A 22,141-nucleotide genomic window follows, 5' to 3' on the forward strand; every position below is an offset into this window, starting at 1 on the left:
TTGCCAGTCTCCTGTATGTCTTCCATTTCCCTACTTTTTGAAGAGGACAGTATCTAGCAATTATCCTATATCTGCTGTGCTATTGTATGTTACACATATGGGGAGCAAATAACTGAAGTTCACAGGTCTTAAGAGAAACTGTACTTGAGTTGCTGTACCTAAGGAACTCATCCCAAGGAGCCCTTATTCACACTTGGACCTGACCTGATTTAGATGATAAGATACTGGGCTTTGAGCTGATGCTATACTAAGGTGAAACTTCTGGAGGATTTGAAAGGAGGTAAGAGTATTTTGCTTTGGGAAGGACATAAATCATTGGGGACCAGAGGTCAGACTGTGGTCCCCAACTTCCAAGTTGACACCCAGTGATTCCTACCTCCTTATATTCACAATCTATATAATCTCTCCAACATTTATTAGGCCCCATGTAACCCACGGAATTTGGCAAATGTGATGGTATGTGACTTGAGGCTAGTTTATAAGAGTGAGTTCTGCCTGGCACTCTCTGTCTCATCACTTACTCTGTGGGAAGCCAACTGCCATGACATTAAGATATTCACGCGGCCCTACAGAGAGGTCCATGTGGTGAGAAACTGAGCCCCCTTGCCACCCACCAGCCAGAGGACTGACTCTTGCCAGCAGTCATGCAAGCAAACCACGTGGAAGCATTTCCTCCAGCCCTGGAGAATTCTTTAGATGATCATAACACCTTGTCTGCAACCTCATTCGAGACTGCGCCAGACCACATGACTACATTGCTCCCGATTTCCCGATTCCTTCCCTGAACGTTTCTTTTAAGCTGTAGTAGATAATATACTATTTCTCATGCTTTTGTTTCTGCTTTCATATTAAAAGGATATTTGGCCTGGGCACAGTGTCTCATGCCTGTAATCCCAGCACTTTGGCAGGCTGAGGCGAGTGGATCACCTGAGGTCAAGGGTTCAAGACCAGCCTGGCCAAAATGGCGAAATGCTGTCTCTATTAAAAATTCAAAAATTGACTGGGCATGGTGGTGGGTGCCTGTAATCCCAGCTACTTGGGAGGCTGAGGCAGGAGAATCGCTTGAACTCAGGAAACAGAGGGTGCGGTTAGCCAAGGTCACGCCACTGCACTCCAGGCTGGGCAACATGGCAAGAGTCCATTTCAAAAAAAAAACCTCAGATATTTGGAGGCTCCTGTTGAATGAGATTTTCTCTGTATTACACATGCAGAAAGTACATATTTTATCAGAATATTTTATTTCAAGAGTTAACACTTTTTTTCAAAAAGTAAAAACAATAGAATTACTTCCCTGAGTATAAAGAACCAATTCTACAATAAAAGACGATTACAAAATTAAGCAATTAGAGGTACATAATTCTCTGCATTCAATTATACTCTATTTCAAATTTATCCTTAAAAATTTCATGTTTTGGAACTTTAATGTTTCAAAAAAACCACAAAACAACTCATTTTGCACCTGTGGTGTTAAGGTATCAGTCTGATCTGTCTTTATCAAATTCAAGGGCAATCTTCAAAGCGGTGCTATTGAGGCCAACAGACTGCATGTTACATATGATAGAAACTATGATTCCTCTTGGGGGAACCTTGTTATTTATAGTCTCTGTATCCAGTTCTTCAGGAAGGACCAGCAGGACACTACTAGCACCCACGGCCCCTCCAGTATGTGAAGCATAATGTCGTTGCTTTCTACAAGAACCATACGTTTGTTTCTTTTCCACCACACCCCACGCCATGGCATATTTACCCTCTTTATCCCAAGACATCTCTGTGTTAGGGACTGGAGTCCACATCATAACCATTGTTTCTGGTTTGAGGTATCCAGGTAAAAGATTTTCATTTGAGTTCTTAAACAGCCCGACTTGGTAACCATAAAGCATTGCATTCCCAAATTTCAGAAGGTCACCCACTGTAGACAGAAATCCACCACCAGCCCATTTATAGGAGTTATCCACGTAAGGTGTGTTGACAAGACGTTTCTTTTTATTGTAAACATAAAATCTAAAAGGAAATAAGAAATGATCATTAAAAATTTAATAATCACTGACTTCACCCATGATAGAAAAATGTGTACATGAGACAGATTGTATTTCAATGTAATGATCATACATTCTTAGAAACTATAAACTAACCACTAATTTTCAGTATGATTCAGGTCCTAATGACACACAGATAACTAAGTAAGGTAGTCTAATTAGCTTTTGAATTAAAGCATAGAAAGTGGTTTTTTTCTATTGGTATGGCTTGTCCATGCTGAGTGTATCAAACTTTTAATACCTGCAAAAATTAATATAACACATGACATATTTGCCCTGTGCATATGGAGACACTTATCATTTGGTAGATATTCCTTGTCCTTGGGGTTAATGCTGAATCATGCCACAAGTGAATTTTATAACCAACACTGTAAACATCCAAAGCATATTGGGATGTTTAGGAATAAGGTTATTTGTAAGATGACTAGATTTCTTGGATAAAAATACCATATAAGCTGGGTGCAGCGGCCCATGCCTGTAATCCCAGTGACTTGGGAGGCTGAGGCAGGAGGACCGCTTGAGCCCAGGAGTTTGAGTCCAGCCTGGGCAGCAAAGCAAGACCCTATCTAAAAAAAAAAAATTCTAAAAATAATACCATATACATATCATATATAATGATGTGACATGGTAGTTTCTTGGTGCAGTGGGAAAGGCTGGAGTTAGCAAACCCTAGTTTGAATCCTTTCTTCTTTTTTCAAGATTCTTATACATCCCCTAAACGTACAAGTCATAATATTGGGTGAAGTAGCGCTGGCAGTTAGGAAAGGAGTGGCCACAGGTATGTGTCTGAAGATTTTAAAAAAGAAAAAAAGTCTAAAGGGGATCTTAGCATGCTCTTTAGACAATGAGAAAACCACCTATCCAATGACTTGATAGGTGATTTTCTCATTGTCTCAAAATCAACATGTCTGTCATATTTCTTTCTCTCCATTAAAACCTTCATTATACAACTTTTAATGACTTTCTTGCCCTAAACTCTCACATCCAGTAAGATGCTAAATCCTATTTATTCAATCTCTGCTTTGTGGCTTACCCTTCTCCCTTCCTTCCATTCCTATGGCAACTCTCAAATTTTAGGCCCTCATTACTTTCTGTCTCAACTCCTGATTATATTTGTAATTCCAGCCAACCAAGTAAAATTAAACCTAAAAGAAGTTACATAATAGAAACACATTTTTTTTTCCACTGAGAAATAAATTTCCACTTTTCTTTTGAGACAGAGTCTTGCACTATTGTCTAGGCTGGACTGCAGTGGTACAATCATGGCTAACTATAGCCTCAACCTCCAGGGCTCAAGCAATCTTCCTGCCTCAGCCTCTTGAGTAGCTGGGACCACAGGTGTGTACCACCATACCTGGCTAAGTTTTTTCTTTTTCTCTTTTTTTTGGTAGAGATGAAGGTCTCACTGTTGTCCAGCTTGGTCTCAAACTCCTGGCCTCAAGCAATCTACTCGCCTCTGCCTCCCAAAGTGCTGGGATTACAGGCATGAGCCACTGTGCCCAGCCAATAATCAGCTTTCAGTAACTTCTTCTTTTTTTTGAGACGGAGTCTCGCTCTGTTGACCAGGCTGGAGTGTAGTGGTGCAATCTCAGCTTACTGCAACCTCTGCCTCCCGGGCTCAATTGGTTCTCCTGCCTCAGCCTCCCCAGTAGCTAGGATTACACGTGCTGCCACCATGCCCAGCTTATTTTTTTTCTGTATATTTACTTATTTATTTATTTTTGAGACAGAGTTTCACTCTTGTTGCCCAGTCTGGAGTGCAGTGGTGTGATCTTGGCTCACTGCAACCTCTGCTTCCTGGGTTCAAGCAATTCTCCTGCCTCAGCCTCCCGAGTAGCTGGGATTACAGGTGTGCGCCACCACACCCGGCTAATTTTTGTATTTTTAGTAGAGATGGGGTTTCACCATGTTGGCCAGGATGGTCTCGAACTCCTGACCTCAAGTGATCCACCCACCTTGACCTCTCAAAGTGTTGGGATAATAGGCGTGAGCCACCACGCCTGGTCTATTTATTGATTTTTGAGACTGACTCTTGCTCAGGCTGGAGTGCAGTAGCCCAATCTCAGCTCACTGTTCCTGGGTTCAAGTTATTTTCCTGCCTCAGCCTCCCCAGTAGCTGGGATTACAGGCATGCACCACCATGCCCAGCTAATTTTTTTTTAATTTTTTATTTTTGTATTTTTAGTAGAGACGGGGGCTTCACCATGTTAGCCAGGCTGCTCTGAACTCCAGAACTCAGGTGATCTGCCCGCCTCCACCTCCCAAAGTTCTGGGATTACAGGCATAAGCCACTGTTCCCGGCTGATTTTTTCTTTTTTTTTTAAACAGAGTCTTGCTCTTTCGCCCAGGCTGGAGTGCAGTGGCACAATCTTGGCACACTGTGATCTCCACCTCCTGGGTTCAAGCGATTCTCCCTCAGCCTCCCGAGTAGCTGGGATTACAGGTGCCCAACACCATGCACGGCTATTTTTTTTTTTTCTTTTTCCTTTCCTTTTTTTTTTTTTTTTTTGTATTTTTAGTAGAAACGGGGTTTCCCTATTTGGTCAGGCTGGTCAGGGACTCCTGATTTCAAGTAATTTGCCAGCCTCAGTTTCCCAAAGTGCTAGGATTACAGGTGTGAGCCACTGCGCCCAGCTCTGTAACTTCCTTTTAACAGTAAAGCATTTCAAACCACTTACATTAAGACTGGAAACTAGAACTCCTCAGTTATTCCTCCTTTAAATATTAAAATATGGAGACTTCTACACTTTAGAATTCTAGTTTTAATAAGCAAATTCTAGATTTTAATCTCTTAGTTCCTTTTCACATAGGACCAATTAGTACATTTTTATGAAAATAATTTTGTTCAGCTGAAAGACAAACTTTACTATTTCAAATTCCTAGAACATTTCTGCTTAAAAGAATATAGACACAAGTTCTTGACAAAGTTACTGAAACATTTTTGTAACCAACTGATGGGACGATGCCAGATGACAAACAGCTTCTTCATACTTATTTATAAGAATCTCCAGATTCTGCACAAGAATGTTATATAACCACAGAAATCTACATCTCCAAACTTATAAACTAAAAATACTTTTTTTCAAGGGTCGGGGGACGGGGTCTCACTCTGTCACCCAGGCTGGAGTGCAATGGTGTGATCCCAGGCTCAGATAATCCCCCACCTCAGCCTCCTGAGTAGCTGGGACTACAGGCACACACAACCTTGTCTGGCTAATTTTTGTATTTTTTGTAGAGACAGGGTTTTGCTGTGTTGCGCAGGTTGGTCTTGAACTCCTGGGCTCAAGTGATCCACCTGTCTCCGCCTCCCAAAGTGCTGTGATTACAGGCATGAGACCACTGCGCCCAGCCTTATTTTTAAAATGCTTCTTAAATGTCTTTAGAGACAATATTCATCACTTGGTATTTATTGTTATAAGACGTTTGAAAACCAACAGAATTTCTTTTTTTTTTTTTTGAGACGGAGTCTCGCTCTGTCGCCCAGGCTGGAGTGCAGTGGCGCAATCTCGGCTCACTGCAAGCTCCGCCTCCCGGGTTCCCGCCATTCTCCCGCCTCAGCCTCCGAGTAGCTGGGACTACAGGCGACCGCCACCGCGCCCGGCTAGTTTTTTGTATTTTTAGTAGAGACGGGGTTTCACCGTGTTAGCCAGGAGGGTCTCGATCTCCTGACCTCGTGATCCACCCGCCTCGGCCTCCCAAAGTGCTGGGATTACAGGTTTGAGCCACCGCGCCCGGCCAACCAACAGAATTTCAAATGCATATTATAAAAACAATCCCACTTTAACATTTAGTATTTACATTTGGATTGAACTACTAGTAGACAGTCTTTCAGCTAAAGGCATGAAAAAGAGCTTAATACGGAACAATTCTTAATTCTAGAAGACACTTTAGAAATAGAAGGTAAAGGCCATATCTATACTGTCAAAATACAGCCAAAGTTGAGAGAAGGGGGGATGGTTAATGGGTACAAAAGAAACAGAAATAATTAATAAGATCCAGTATTTGATAATGTAACATGGTGATGATGGTCAATAATAATTGTACATTTAAAAATAACTAAAAGAGTAGGATTGGATCGTTTGTAACACAAAGGATAAATACTTGAGGGGATGGATAACTCATTTTACACGATGTGATTGGTATGCACTGCACGCCTGTACCAAAACATCTCATGTACACCGTAAGTATATACAGCTACTCTGTACCCGTAAAAATTGAAATTAAAAATTTTAAACATTAAAAAATACGGCAAACACTCCAGAAAACATTCATTTTATTTGGTTTTCATCCCATCTAGTTATAAAATTAGAAATTTTTGTTGCAAACACTGTGCCAAACACATTAAAAAATGGCCAAGTTCTAATAATAAGCCGAGGCATTGACTGAGGATTCCCCTATCAACAAATTGAGTGTCTCTCAGTGGCAAGAACAGTCAATGAGCTCCTTTGTGATGTTCACTTACAGAGTTATTTAGTGTACTTGCCTATACAGAGTATATTTGCTACACAGAATCAATAGTTATGCGCCTAAACAGAATCAATGTTCCCACTGTTCCATTTAAGAAAATCCCAATTTTATTCAAGACAACAACATACCCAGTTAAAAACAATTCTCTTGCCTCCCTTACAGCTAAGTGTGATCTTGTGACTCAAATCTGAGCAAAGAATTTCAGTGCTATTGTGAGGTGGGACTCTGGTGAGATCCTTTAAACAGGTGACAGACACCGTGTGGTACTATTTTCAACATGTGCATAAACACACAAAGAAATGATAAAGAAGAGAAATATTTACTCCTGGAAACATAGTAACTCTAAAAAGCCTTAGTCAGGATATTATAAACAGGTTTATGGCTATACCCGACAAGTCAGTAGACTACATAACAAAGCTGGAAACATTTTTTCCCCTGCAAAATGGTCCCATAAAACAAATCAATACAAACATACATATTAAGTTTTACTTTAAGGTTTTATTTTTGTCTATATCTTTGAAAAGATTTCTTTTACTCCCCGAACTCCCCCCCAAAAGCTGGTACCTTTAAACTCCTTTAAAATAATTATTACAAAAAAGAATCAGAGTTGAGTTTCAGAGGCCCAAACAGATACTATATCAAATAAAACAAATAAAGCAAATAGACAAAACATTTTCCTAGGTAACAATATTCCCTTCTTTTAGTTCCCTATTTTATTTCAGCAGCCCATTTTGTCTAACTAAAATGAATCAACTCTCCTTTAGAACCACTGAGAACTACAACGAATTAAAACGAGACAAAACAAAAAAACCAAACCAAAAGCATCTCAGAGCTGATAGGGACCCTTAACACTAGAGATAGAAACCCATTGCCTTTTTTCAAAGAATAGAAAATAAAATGAGCTAGGCTCATGCCTATAATCCCAACACTTTGGGAGGCTGAGGAGGAAGGATCATTTGAGGTCAGGAGATCAGCCTGGGAAACACAGCAAGATCTCATCTCTACAAAAAATTTCAAAAATCAGCCAGGTGTGGTGGTGCACATCTGTAGTTCCAGCTACTTAGAAGGCTGATACAGGAGGATCACTTGAGCCAGGGAGTTCAAGGCTGCAGTGAGGTATGATTGTGCTACTGCATTCCTGCCTAGGCAACAGAGTGAGATCTTGTCTCAAAAAAAAAGAAAGAAAAGAAAATGAAATTAACTCACCATCATATGGCAATTTTGATTTTTGCGCAAGTCACAAGTTAATTACTCATCAAGAAAACAGGAAACAGTAGCTGCTCTGCATTCTGCACATTCACAGAGCCTTAATTTCTAGGTTAGAAAAGAGGCTCGATGAGTGTACATAATGTCCTTCTCCCCCTTATATACAGAGCTAGACATCCATTTTCAAATTTTCAAATGTCTAGATCTAAATCATAGTAAGGTCATGCATCTATGCCATCTTTACTAGAGAAACTTTTTTTAGATTCAACTGACAACTTCTGGTATTTGTCTTTTGTTTTTGAGACAGGGTTTCATTCCATCATCAGGTGAGAGTGCAGTGGCACGATCACAGCTCACTGCAGCTTCAACTTCCTGGGCTCAGGTGATCCTCCCTGCTCAGCCCCCAAGTAGCTGGGACTACAGGTGCATGCCACCATGCCCGGCTAATTTTTTTGTATTGTCTGACAGGGTTTCACCATGTTGCCCAGGCTGCTCTTGAACACCAAGGCTCAAGTAATACACCCTTTTCGACCTCCCAATGGTATTTATCATTTTTCTTGTGCTTTCCAGTAAAATATAATGCTAGATCCAAAAATAATAAACACAAAGAGTCTGAAGTAGTTGAGAACCACAGGCCATTTAAAAAATTAAAATTCATTGCTTGTTGCTAACCTAATTTATTTTGGGTCCCCAAGAAATCTCTTTTAGGCCATAGACTGATTTGCAATGCATATTTAATCCTTTTAAATAAGCTGATAATTAAAAAATTATAATTTAAATACAACAGATTGAACAAAACTAGTACGGAGATAGGAACAAAAAGCTAAAAAGGTTTCCAAAAAAGCCACCATTTCATCTATTTCTTTATAAAGTGCAATTAAACCATTTGTAAAGCAAGTACTAATGGAAATATGCAAGGTAAAAGTAATAGTTGATTTGTTAAATGTGCTACCTTTCTAACAAATCAAATAATAAAATGGAAAATAAAACACCATAACTGTAAAATTCCTATTAGTAATTAAGCTTCAAAATTCTATCCCAAAACTCCTTCCACAAATTACTAGTAAAAAAATAATAAAATTTAATTTGATATATTCCACTGAATGGCTTTCAAACATTTTTTTTTAACCTCAACCCACACTGAGGAATACATTTCTCCTTTTGACTGAATGAAAACACACACACACACACACACCCCGCCACACCCTTCTAAAACAGAAGTTTTATGGAGCAACACAGTGGCCAGTGGCATAGATGGCTGCTTGTTCACAAAACTGACTCTTCTATTCTTCCTTAGTAATAAAGTAAAGCAAGGCACATGCCTGCTTAGCTAGAAATTACATTTCTCAGCCTCCCTTGTCGCAAAGTTTGACCATATAGCTAAGTTTTTGCCAACAGAAGGTGGACAGAGATGAAGTGTGACACTTGCAAGTCTGGACCTTAAGGCCCTGAGTACAAGCTCCATACCCTGTCTCTTTTCAGGAGGCTGGGGCACCTTCGGGGCTGTGACTGAGCTTCAAGTGTACAGACAGGGACACCACCGTGAAGAGAGGAGCAGTAAGATGGATGAATCTGGCCTCTTAAAGGCTTGTGGGGAACCAATCAGAACTGTTCACCTTAGGAATGCTGCAAGGAGAATTAAACTTTTGTTTTCCTCATGCCACTGCATTTTGGTGTCTCTTTAATGCAGCAGCCCAGCCTTTATCCCAAAGCTTATATTTACCTTTACTACCTGCAATGTACGTTATCATATTCTATTCTATTTTGTTCTATTAAAAAAAAGAAATCCTGCTACTCAACCCACTAAACTGATTTTCCAACTCAATAATTGGACATACAAACCTACAGTTTGAATACCACTGTGGTAGGAAGAGAGAGGAGTAAACAGATAAAAATCAGTAAATACAAATACTTAACGAATTGAATTAATTCTGACCATAAATAATCAAGATATAACTCAACTGGCCATTTTGTAAACTTCTGACTCACCCTCCTAACATTTGACACAACTGCCCTTTCATGAGTGTTCTTTGTTCTTTCTGAACAAAGTATTTTTGAAAAGTTATCAAGTATTTGCTTTCCAAATACTTTTTCCTCTAATAATAAAAATCCCAAATTACTTTAAAAGGTCAAACAAATTTTTATTGCATTTGCTAACACTGTGTCTCAAATTTTTCTCTACAAAATAAGCTCAAATGTTTATAATTTTAAAATTCAATACTTCCATGTGTGATTTTTGAAGTATACCAGTTCAGACGAGAAATCTGTATTTGGTTCACATTATTTTAATCCTGTCTCATCTCAACCGAACATGTAAATTTTTTAGCACTTTCATATAGTCTTGTGCTTGTTTTATTCAATTAACTAAGTAATTAATTTTTAGAGACAGGATCTTGCTTTGTCACCCAGGCTGGAGGGCAGGATATGATCATAGATTACTGCAGCCTGAAACTCCAGGGCTCAAGTGATTCTCTCCCCCTGATTAACTAGGACCACAGGCGTGCGCTATGACGCCCGCCTCATTATTTAAAGAATTTTTGTAGGGATGGGGTCTCACTCTGTTGCCACGGCTGGTCTCAAACTCCTGGCCTCAAATGATCCTCCTGCTTTGGCCTCTCAAAGTGCTGGGATTACAGGCATGAGCCACACAGCACCTGGCCTGAGTTATTTTAGATTATGTAAATTAAAGTTAAAACTCTAAGTCATAGAAAATGTCTCCATAACACAAAGCATAAATTAAATTGTAAAATTTGTAAAGGCTAAAAAGCTGACTAAACCCTTTCCTATTATAGTGGTAAATGAATCAAATATGAAATTATATAAAATCATAGCATTTTTCACTCCTAAGGGTAAAAATTCTAGTTAACTTGTCAAAATCTGTTCTAAAAGCCTCTCCATAAATTATATTAAAGTCTGCTTAAGCAATTCACCTAGGATTTTGTTTGAACACCCAATTCAAATTTACATAAGTAACTTCAACTTGATATATTTAAAAGCTGTAGAAGAAAATGGAGAGAAAATGTGGTTTAAATGTTTTAAATCTTAAATCTTACTAAAAAGTACCTAAGGATGCCTCACTGTAAAATAGTGTTTACACCCAGATAGTTTTTAAGTGTTCAATTATTTTAGTTAGATATTATTTTGTATTTTTATAATATATCAAAAAAATTTTTTTTGAGATGGAGTCTCCCTCTCTCGCCCAGGCTGGAGCGTAGTGGTGCAATCACAGCTCCGTGCAGCCTCACCCTCCCAGGCTCAAGTGATCCTCCCAGCTCCGCCTACCAAGTAGTCAGGACTACAGGTACACACTACCATGTCTGGCTAATTTTTTTGTACTTTTGGTAGAGATGGGGTTTTACCATGTTACCCAGGCTAGTCTTGAACTCCTGAGCTCAGATGATCCACCCGCTTCAGCCTTCCAAAGTACTGGGATTACAGGTGTGAGCCACCTCGCCCCACCCCCAGATTCTTAATTATCCTTATTAATGGCATGTAGGAGAGGTCTACATAATCCAAATAAGAAGAGCATTTTAATGTTCACTATCAACACACATAAAATCAAGCAGAAAATCATTCAATTAAAAATATATACACATACATAAGAAAGAACAAAATCATGTCCTTTGCAGCAACATAGATGTAGCTAGAGGCCATTATCCTAAGTGAATTAATGTAGAAACAGAAAATCAAATACCGCATGTTCTCATTCATAAGTAGGAGCTGAACACTGGGTACATGTGAACGTAAAGATGGAAACAAGAGACACCAAGGACTCCAAAAAGGGGGACGCAGGGAGGAGGGCAAGGGTTGAAAAACTACCTATTAGGTACTAAGTTCATAAGTTCATTATTTGGGTGACAGGTCCAAACCTCAGCATTATACAATATATCCATGTAACAAACCTGCACATGTACACCCTGAATCTAAAATAATAATTACAAAAATGAGGGGGGTTACCATGTTAGCTACATATCTAAAGGGCGGTGTGGCCCCACTGATAACTATGTTACATAATCATATTCTTTTCTTTGTTGGGGGGCGTGCAACAGAGCCTTGCTGTTACTCAGACTAGAGTATAGTGGGGTGACCTCTGCTCACTACAACTTCCACCTTCTGGGCTCAAACAATCCTCCCACTTCAGCCTCCTGAGTAACTGGGACCACAGGCACGCACCACCATGCCTGGCTAATTTTTGTATTTTTTGTGGAGATGGGGTCTCACTGTGTTGCCCCAGCTAGTCTCAAACTCTTGGGCTCAAGCAATCCTCCTGCCTTGGCCTCCCAAAGTGCTGGGATTATAGGTGTGAGCCACTGTGCCTGTTCATAACATGTATTCCTTTTGAAAGAAAATTTATGTACTTAATTGATTTATTTGCTGGATGGTGGTCTTTAAGCCCCTGGAGGGCAGGAGCTGTCAGGTTAGCTCTACTATGCGGTACAATACGTGGCATGTTGTATTTGCTCAATAAATATTCACAAATGTATGGCAAAAGAAAACAAAATTACACATATAGGTAAGCAATCTAATAACCATTTACTGTTACAGTTTTAATATTTCATATACTATTTAAGCAACATATTAAATAATGACAGTGACAGATAATAACTCACTGACTAAACTAAGAATCCATGAATGCATACTGGTATGAATAAATAAATAAGAGAGAAGGGAAAGCACTTTTTTTTTCTGAGATAGAGTCTCACTGTCACCCAGGCTGGAGTGCAGTGGCATGATCTTGGCTCACTGCAACCTCTGCCTCCAGGGTTCAAGAGATTATCCTGCCTCAGACTCCCAAGTAGCTGAGATTACAGGTGCCTGCCACCACACCTGGCTGATTTTTTGTATTTTTAGTAGAGACGGGGTTTCGCCATGTTGTCCAGGCTGGTCTCAAACTTGGCCTCAAGTGATCCGCCTGCCTCAGCCTCCCAAAGTGCTGGGATTACAGGCGTGAGCCACCGCCCCCCCACCCGCTCCTTCTTATAATAGAATGCCAACTAATAAATATAGAATGGATGATGGAATTAGAAAATCACCATTTGACAACCATCACTGTAATAACTGATTCAGTCATGAATCATCAATAGATGCTAAAACTAGTAGAAAGTTTGATGAGAAACAGGATTTTTACATCATCTTAAATTATCTCCTCCAAATATACTTGCTAATTACAAGGTAAAAATAGTAACTTTACAAAAACCTGACAGGCACCACCTCAAAAAGTGATTAAAATACCATCAGCAATAATGGGACAAACTGATGTCATGTGACTTCTGATAGATATGACAAGTAAATGTAATGTGAGATCATGGATTAGATCCTAGACCAGAAAGAAAAGTTTTTCCACTCTTTTGCTATAAAGGACATTTTGGAACAACTGGCAAAATTTCAGTAAAGCCTGTGGATTTGATAAAAGCATTGTATCTATGCTGATTTCCCAAATGTCCTTGGTTTTTTGTTTGTTTTCCTTTTTTGAGATGGAGTCTCGCTCTGTCACCCAGCCTGAAGTGCAATGGCACGATCTCGCTTATTGCAACCTCCGCCTCCTGGGTTCAAGCGATTCTCCTGCCTCAGTCTCCCCCGTGGCTGGGATCATAGGCACCTGCCACCATGCCTAACTAATTTTTGCATTTTTAGTAGAGATAGGGTTGGTTTCACCACATTGGCCAGGTTGGTCTCAAACTCCTGACCTCAGGTGATCCACCCACCTCAGCCTTCCAAAGTGTTGGGATTAGAGGCGTGAGCCATCGCGCCCGGCCCTGAATGTTCTTGATTTTAGAAAATACACATTTAAATATTTATAGGTAAAGGGGTATCATGTCTACAACTTATTTCCAAATGGTTCAGAAACAAACACATGTGTAGACAGAAAGGTAATGCAAATGCGGTAAACTAACATTAAGGGAATCTGAGTAAAGGGGATATGTGAATTCTTTGTACCACTCTTGCAACTTTTCTGTAAGTATAAAATTATTTCAAAACAGTATGAAAACCATTAAAAACTAATAACACATAAACAAATCATTCATTAAAACATAAGAAAAGGAATGGTTAAAGAGCAAATTACAGATGCTCAGGGTGGGTGCAATTTTGGTTTCATTATTCATGTTTGAATTATTAATATTATTGCTGTCTTTCATCAAAGGGTCTTAGTGTACTTTATAAACATGTTTTACTTCCTTCACTTTACAGATGGGAAAACAGACATGTAGAAACGCTCCCAAAATGTGGCAAGTTGATTTTGGAATGGAAACAAAGAAAATGTGACTTTTAATTAATAACATAGTGTTAAGATGTGATACAGCTAGACACAGCAGAAGGTATTCATTTACCTTGCTCTATTGTAAATCACTGGCTCATTTTCTTCCTGCACAGTTGTCAGCATATCCAAGTCTTGGAATATTTTCTGCATATAGTCCAAATATTTATAGCCTGAAGCTCTCTCTACTATGGCTGCCAGTAGGGTATAGCCAAAAGTTGAATACAAAAACTGACTACCTTGAGACATCATTGCAAGGAGGAAAAAAAGAAAATGCTTGATTATTATTCAAAACTATATAAAATATATTCCTACTGAAAATTAGCATACCTTTAAAACAGGAATATTTTACTGCAGCATTTAGAAAAAGAATACAGGACAAACACATCAACAAATGGAATTAACTTTGCAATTGTCCTTATTCCAAGTCCTTAACACAAGAATAAAATTATGATCAGCACACTTAACATTTCACATAAATCTGCTCCTTTCTCTGATAATAAAGTAAGCAAATAAATCCTACCTCAAAACAAAACAAAAATCTTTCAAAGTGACACCAAAACAGGAAGAGGAAGAAAAGCAAAGCAAATTTGATTTCTTGAGTCAACTTTGTTCTTAATCTACCTCTACTCATTGTTTAGGGCATAAATGGGCAATCACGTTCTTATTTTAATAGAATATATGGGTCAGGAGCAGCGGCTCACTCCTGTATCCTAGCACTTTGGGAGGCCAAGAGGGGAGGATTACCTGAGGTCAGGAGTTCGAGACCAGCCTGGCCAACACGGTGAAACCCTGTCTCTACTAAAATACAAAAATTAGCCAGGTGTGGTGGCGGGCACCTGTAATCCCAGCTACTCAGGAGGCTGAAGAAGGAAAATCACTTAAACGCAGGAGACGGAGGTTGCAGTGAGCTGAGATCGTGCTGCTGCACTCCAGCCTGGGCAACAGAGCCAGACTCCATCTCAAATAAAAAAAATTAAAATTAAAATAAATAAATAAATAACTAAATAAATAAAATAAAATGTAGGCACACTAATCTTGCTTCAAATACATACTTAAATTTAAATACATATTCAAATATATATAGTATTTCAAATAAATAACTTTATATCCTTTTGGGTTCTGGACAAACTCAAACTGGTTTGAGACAGGGTCTTGCTCTTGCTGTTGCCCAGGCTAGAGTAAAGTGGTATGATTGTAACTCACTGCAACCTTGAACTCCTGGGCTCAGGGATCCTCCCGCCTTGGCCTCCTGAGTAGCTGGGACTACTTACAGGCGCAGGCCACTGAACCTGGCTATTTAAAAAAATTTTTGTGTAGAGACAGGGCCTTGCCTGTTGCCCAGACTAGTCTTAAACTCCTGGGCTCAAGCGATCCTCCCACCTTTGCCTCCCTAAGTGCTGGGATTACAGGCGTGAGCCAACTGTGCCCAGCATGGAACTTCATTTTTAAGATAAAATCCAAAATTACATTTTATTTGCTCTTATTAGTTATATCTATATAATATCTATTCAACTAAAAGCTTTTAAAATGAAAATAGAATATAAGTATATAAAACTATGGTAAATTTAGATTTTAAGTAGCTTCAATAGGCACCAAATCAAAAAATAAAACAAAGATAATTATTTGTATAGATCAGCTTTTTGGGAAAAATTATTGATGAACACTCATTTCTTTAAGAAATAAAGGCACAAAATAAGCTGAGCAATTTAAATTCTAACTAAGTACTAAAATAGCAATACCTTAACATGTCTATTTTGGTCCAGGTTGTATTTAGAGAACTATTATTCCAACGTTTCTCCTTAAGTTTGCATGAACATCTTGATACTGAGAATCCTCTAAATGACTGGGTAGTCTCCAATGAGGCAAAATTTAAACAACAAGCTGCCTAAATGCTAGGCTTTGTTAGAAACTACAGATAAAAACGCAAGCACCAGACTAGCCCATATCACAAACATTAGCCTCACTGAATGCACTCGGGATGGTATCATTTTTTATTTCCTGAAAATTAACATTTCAGTAATGATGATTTTGTTAAGAGAAGGGATGAACACTCACCAGGCTTAAAGAACAAAGGATCATTTTTAAATAATCTTAGGGATTCAATTGAATTTTCAAACTTTTCTCTCAAATATAATTCGCCTTGTTCAAAATCATTCTTTTTCTTGCCAGGTTTTGAATTCCGGCATTTGGCTTCATTCTCCTGCTCTGTTTTAAATTTAGTAAAATCATTCTTTTCATTACTTTTGCCTTCTTTTTCTTGCTCAAATGCAACAGTCTCTTTCATCATCTTCAAGGCTTTATAAGCTTTCTCTTCTTTCACCTTTTTTATATCCTTTTCATAATGACGAATTCCACTTAAATGGGAAATCAGTAATCTTGTTGTGACAGAAACCTAATTGTAAAAACACGAAAATTCAATTACAGTATTAACCCGAAAAACACAAAGTTAGTTACCTTGGAATAATGTCTCAGTAATATTTTCCATTTTGAACTGCTGCTGGGAAAATGTCATGTACAAATCCTTAGCCTCAAATTTCAGAAAAATACCTACCTGATTATCATCTCGATGGAAAAACCTAATACATTAACAATAACTAAAAACAAGCCAAAGAATCCTATGAAACATTTTAAATATAAATTCCAGCATAAACCATTTAACATGCCATTAGTAAAATGAACTGTGAGTTTCACTACCTTTTCACCTTCATATTCTTTTTCTGGGAATTCGGGAACATAATGTTGTACTGGAATATCAAGATCCAGTTTCCCTGCTTCCCACAATTTGGCAAGAGCAACCATGGTGAGACTTTTGCTGATGCTGGCAATTCGCATAACTGTCTCTGGCTTACATGGTACGCGGTTCTCAACATCAGCATAACCTAAACCTTTGGGGGAAAAAAGTAAAAAGTCACTATTAACAGGCTTCATGGTCAAACAAGTCTTCAAAAACTGAAATAATACTATCTTTCAACATGCTGTGTTTATCTAAAAGAAAAGATACTCGACTTTTATAAGTTACTTAACACTGGACATGTAAAGGATTAAAATCTTAGTATACTGGTAAGTCTAACAATTTAACCTTATAACTAAAGTGAAATTGTACCCTGTTTGCAATAGCAATTTTCTATGACTTAGATACAAATTTTTCTTAGCTTATCTAAACAACTGAGTTATTCCATATTTTAAATAAATTATTATTTAAAGAAAACATCATTATTCTTCTTCAGATTATATTTATTTTTGACTTTTGAGTAAATTTCCACCAAATTCCTTGAAATAGCCACTCAATAAAAGTAAGTGTGGGCCAGGCGCAGTGGCTCATGCCTATAATCCCAGCACTTTGGGTGGCCGAGGCGAGCAGATCACCTGAGACTGGGAGTTCGAGACCAGCCTGGCCAACATGGTAAAACCCCATCTCTACTAAAAATACAAAAATTAGCTGGGCGTGGTGGCGTATGCTTGTAGTCCCAGCTACTCGGGAGGCTGAGGCAGGAGAATCGCCTGAACCTGGGAGGCGGAGGTTGCGGTAAGCTGAGATCACGCCATTGCACTCCAGCCAGGGCGACAGAGTGAAACCCCGTCTCAAAAAAAAAGTGTGAAAAGATGTCCTGCAAACCAAATCTAGCTAACCATCAATTTAATTCGGCTGCAAACCAGAAGAAAAATTATGTACTAACTTAAAGCTTTTTCTAGAAAAAATTTTCAATTTGGTTTCCATGTTCTCACAGGCTGCAAGTGTGTACATCTAACCAAGAAAGAGAAAGTGCCTGTAATCCCAGCACTTTGGGAGGCGGAGGCAGGTGGATTACCTGAGCTCAGAAGTTCGAGACTAGCCTGAGCAACATGGCAGAAACCGCATCTCTACAAAATATACAAAAAAGGGCAGGGCAGGGCAGAGCAGAAAAAAGCCTGGCGTGGTGGAGTGGAAGGAAGGAAGAAAGGAAGGAAAGAAAAAAGCCTGGCGTGGTAGAGTGCACCTGTAGTCTCAGCTACTCGGGAGACTGAGATGGGAGAATCATCTGAGCCCAGGAGTTTGAGACTGCAGTGAGCCAAGATCATACCACTGCATGCCAGCCTGGGCAAAAAAGTAAGAGACCCTGTCCAAAAAATAAATAAATAAATAAATAAAAGAAAGAAAGAGAACCAAGATCTGAAAAGAAATAAAAGGAATACAATGACTATAAAATTGTATAATCGTAAATATCTAAAAAATATTTGCATAAAGTCCATAAAGCTGACATTTATATAATTTTTGATTACGAGATTTATCATAAATTAGGTATAATGATCAGACTATACTTATACTTGAAGGAAGATTCATTTTCCTTTTTTCAAAAATTTTAAGCCAGGCGCCGAGGCTCATGCCTGTAATCCCAGCACTTTGGGATGCCGAGGCAGGCGGATCACCTGAGGTCGGGAGTTCAAGACCAGCCTGACCAACATGGAGAAACCCCGTCTCTAATTTTTGTAAAAATACAAAAATTAGCCAGGTGTGGTGGTGCATGCCTGCAATCCCAGCTACTTGGGAGGACGAGGCAGGAGAATTGTTTGAACCTGGGAGGCGGAGGTTGCGGTGAGCTGAGATCGCACCATTGCACTCCAGCCTGGGCAACTAGTGAAACTCCAAAAATAATAATAATAATAATAAAATAAAAAAGTTTTTTTATAGAGACACAGGTGTCACTATGGTGCCTGAGCTTGTCTCAAACTTCTGGCCTTCAGCAATCCTTCCTCCCTAAGCACTGGGATTACAGGTGTGCACCACGTCAACTGGCTCATTTTTCTTCAAATTCAAACCCCTACTGCTTCCATCAACTTACTGCCTTTAAATGGCATATGAAACTTTTTTTTTTGAGACAGAGTCTCGCTGTTGCTCAGGCTGGAGTGCAGTGACACGATCACAGCTCACTGCAAACCTCCACCTCTCAAGTTCAAGCGATTCTCGTGCCCCAGCCTCCCGAGTAGCTGAGATTACAGGCACGCACTAGCATGCCTGGCTAATTTTTTGTGTTTTTAGTAGAGATGGGGTTTTGTGATGTTGCCCAGGCTGCTCTCGAACTCCCAAGCTCAGGCAATCCACCTGCCTCTGCCTTTCAAAGTGCTAGGATTACAGGCGTGAGCCACTGCACCCGGCCTGAAACATCATTTTCTAAAAGTACAACTCCTAGAAACCTAGGATGACCAATTAGATCAATTCCTGTGCAAAAGAGAAGTTATGAAAAATAATGCCTTGATAAAAGTATCATAAAATGAATAGAAATCCCTCTCCCTAAGTTTCTTGCCTTTTGTTTGAAAAAAATAGTTGACATCTCTGCCTGGTAAAAAGCCTAAGAAAGTAGACGGAAAAGTCATTAAAGACAAGGAATAGTGTATAACCCCAGTACTTAGTACTCTGCCTTTTACGGAAGAGAGGACTCAACAAATTAACTTAATTAAAAAAGAAAAATTCACAAATTCTGAGTTTTATCTACCCATAAGTGTTACCTACAAGTACTCAGCTAATGGATTGTTCTACACAGTAGTCACCCCTTATCTGTGGTTTCGCTTTCCTCAGTTTTAGTTATCCATGGTCCGAAAGTATTAAATGGAATATTCCAGAAATAAACAATTCTTAAGTTTTAAATTGCATGCCACTCAGAGTATTGTTGTGATTGTTCTATTTTATTATTGTTGTTAACCTCTTACTATGACTGATTTGTAAATTAAACTTTATCATAGGTATATATATATATATATATATGAGAAAATATAGAATATACAGGGTTCAATACCATCCACGTTTTCAGGCATCCACTGAGGGTCTTGGAATATATCCCAGGATAAGGAGGGACTACTGTACACAACTTTCAGACCAATAAATCCAGTCCTAAGACAAAAGTGGGAGTGGATAGAAGCAAGCCATCTTTATGATTCCAATTTATTGGTCACATTTTAAGCCTCACTGTGATTTAAAAACACCCGATTCTTTATTATGTTAGATGTTTTCTCCACAATATGCATCCTTTTACATAAATGCAATAGTATTTCATGGGATCCACTCTAACCAGTAAAACAATATTTTATTTACCAACTGGCACAGAACAAAACAACAATTTTCTGAACCCACCTTCTGACCAGACTTCTTTTCCATCTACAGAAACTCCAACCACTATGCCCGGTGCGCCCACTTCATCCTAAGACCAAAGGGAAAGGACTGACAGTTAGAGGCCTGCTGAAAAAGCCCAGATCACTCCTCGAAGACCTTCCAAGGCCCCGCCCCCAGAGCCTGGGCCCCGCCCCCCCAGCCGGGCCCCGCCCACCTCGTCCCAGGCCATGCTCACTCACTAACAGCAAGGGATGTGCCTGTCCGCCTCCTAGGGGGAAGGGGCGGTCCCCGAGACAGGCGGTGACCTCCGCCCAGATTTGGGGAACCCCCAAGAGCGTCTGACCACGGCTCAGCGGTGGGGAAATGGGAAGTCTTTCTCGGAAGCCGATCGCGGGCACCCCGCCGCCCCGGGTGGGGTCCACTCAGCCCCCGACAGCACCGCCGAGAGGGGTGGGTCCCCGGCCGCCTACATCCCCCGTCCCAGTGGCCGCACCTTGATCCTGTGCAGCAGGTCGCGGCTGCTCTCGATGGCTCTGGCGAAGCACCTGGAGCGGGGCGGCGCCGGGGTCTGTGGAGACCACGGGGCGAGGGACTGCGCCTGTGGCGGCTCGGCCAGAGGCGACGCCTCAGGGTCGGGGGCCGCGGGGGACTGCGCCGGGGCCGCGCCCCTCAGCCCACCCGCCAGCTTCACCCCAAGCGCCAGCCCCAGCCCCAGCCCGAGGCCCCCGACCCAGCCGTGGCCGAGCGGCGGCAGCCCGGCGCGCTGATGGACCCCGCGTCGTCCGCAGCTCGAGGCCAAGCCCCTGAGGGCGGCAGCCCGGGCAGTCACTGCTGACAGGAGCCGGTACATGGCGTCTCTGTACAGCCGGCCGCCACCGAACTCACGCAGACCCGGCCGGCCGCGGCTCGGGGCGGAGGGAAGGACAGGGGGCGGGACGGGGGCGGGGACCGCGGTCAGACCCTAGCAGTCGACGCCTGACGACCCGAGCGCCGATCGCATCGAGCCCTTCCTCTTTTTCCTTTTCTTGTCTCTTCGTTGTTTTTCCTATCTTTCTGTCTCTCTTTCCTTTTTTTTCCTTTGCTTACCCTCAGATCAAGCGTCACCTCCAAGAAGCCTTCCTAGTTCCCGTCCCATGGGCGTTCTCGCCCTAACCATCTTGCCCCTCAATGTGCACACTTCCTTAACAACAGTTAACACTTTGTATCATTTAACTACTTGTCAGATTCCTTACCAGACTGGGACTTCTTTGGGAAGCCTAGAAGAAATTTGGGATCCTCAACTTCTGGAACAGCGCAGGGCACACAGTAGACGCTTAGCAGGCATCTCCTTTCCCTTTAGAGATGCTTTTCTCCTTTCCTTTCCCTTTCTCCTTTCCTCTTTTCTCTCTCTTGCCATCTCCCTTCTTTATGTCTTATTTCAGCTCCACCCATTTCCCTAAAGCTGTTTTAAAATCTATTGCTTCTGGAATTCTAGCTCCACACCGTACCAAAGATATGAAGTTACAAACAGACCTTTTATTACTTTTCACGCTTCGATCTCAGCTCACCGCAACCTCCACCTCCCAGGTTCAAGCAATTCTCCCGCCTCGTCCTCCCAAGTAGTACCTTATCTCTTTCTGCGCTATTTCTTTAGAAGAAGAAATGTTCTTCTACAGCTTCTTCTAGCCACAAGTCCTGTCTTACTGTATCTCAGTTTAGTGTATACTATTAACCGCATTGACAAGCTAAAAAAGAAAAATCACATGATTATATCAATTTATGCAAACGTATCAATCATTAGGCAAAACACATTCATGACCGAAAAAACTCTTAGAAAAATAGGAATAGAGAAAAACTTCTTCAACTTGATAAAAAACATCTAACAAAAAAATCTGCTAACATTATGTTTAGTGGGAAAGACATACGAAGCAAGTATGTCCACTCTAATCATTCTTATTCAACAAGGTGCTAGAAATGATATCGAGTGCAATAAGGCAAGAAAGAAAATTAAAAGCACAAAGATTAAAAAGAAAAAGATAAAATTGTCCTTATTTACAGATGCCATGATTGCTTATGTAAACAATTTTAAAGGAACAGGCACGGTGGCTC

General features: G+C 40.3%; 1 protein-coding gene across 2 annotated transcripts; it reads right to left on the bottom strand.

Moving 5' to 3' along the window:
* Positions 1 to 1,219: 1,219 nt before the first annotated feature.
* Positions 1,220 to 20,981, bottom strand: LACTB (lactamase beta). 2 transcript variants are annotated; one of them, XM_033189848.1, is made up of 6 exons: positions 20,547 to 20,980; positions 20,075 to 20,141; positions 16,663 to 16,853; positions 16,024 to 16,360; positions 14,039 to 14,204; positions 1,220 to 2,001 (listed from the first exon to the last, which is right to left on the bottom strand). In XM_033189848.1, the coding sequence occupies exons 1-6, from the start codon at positions 20,901 to 20,903 to the stop codon at positions 1,476 to 1,478; spliced, it is 1,644 nt and encodes a 547-aa protein (XP_033045739.1). In that variant the 5' UTR covers positions 20,904 to 20,980; the 3' UTR covers positions 1,220 to 1,475. The 2 variants fall into 2 exon arrangements, with proteins under 2 accessions (XP_033045739.1, XP_033045740.1); XM_033189849.1 differs by lacking the exon at positions 14,039 to 14,204 and having other exon boundaries at positions 20,547 to 20,981.
* Between the last annotated feature and the right edge of the window lie 1,160 nt (positions 20,982 to 22,141).

This window comes from Trachypithecus francoisi, unplaced genomic scaffold (assembly GCF_009764315.1).
Source record: "Trachypithecus francoisi isolate TF-2019V2 unplaced genomic scaffold, Tfra_2.0 Lachesis_group3, whole genome shotgun sequence".
NCBI classification, from domain to species: domain Eukaryota; kingdom Metazoa; phylum Chordata; class Mammalia; order Primates; family Cercopithecidae; genus Trachypithecus; species Trachypithecus francoisi.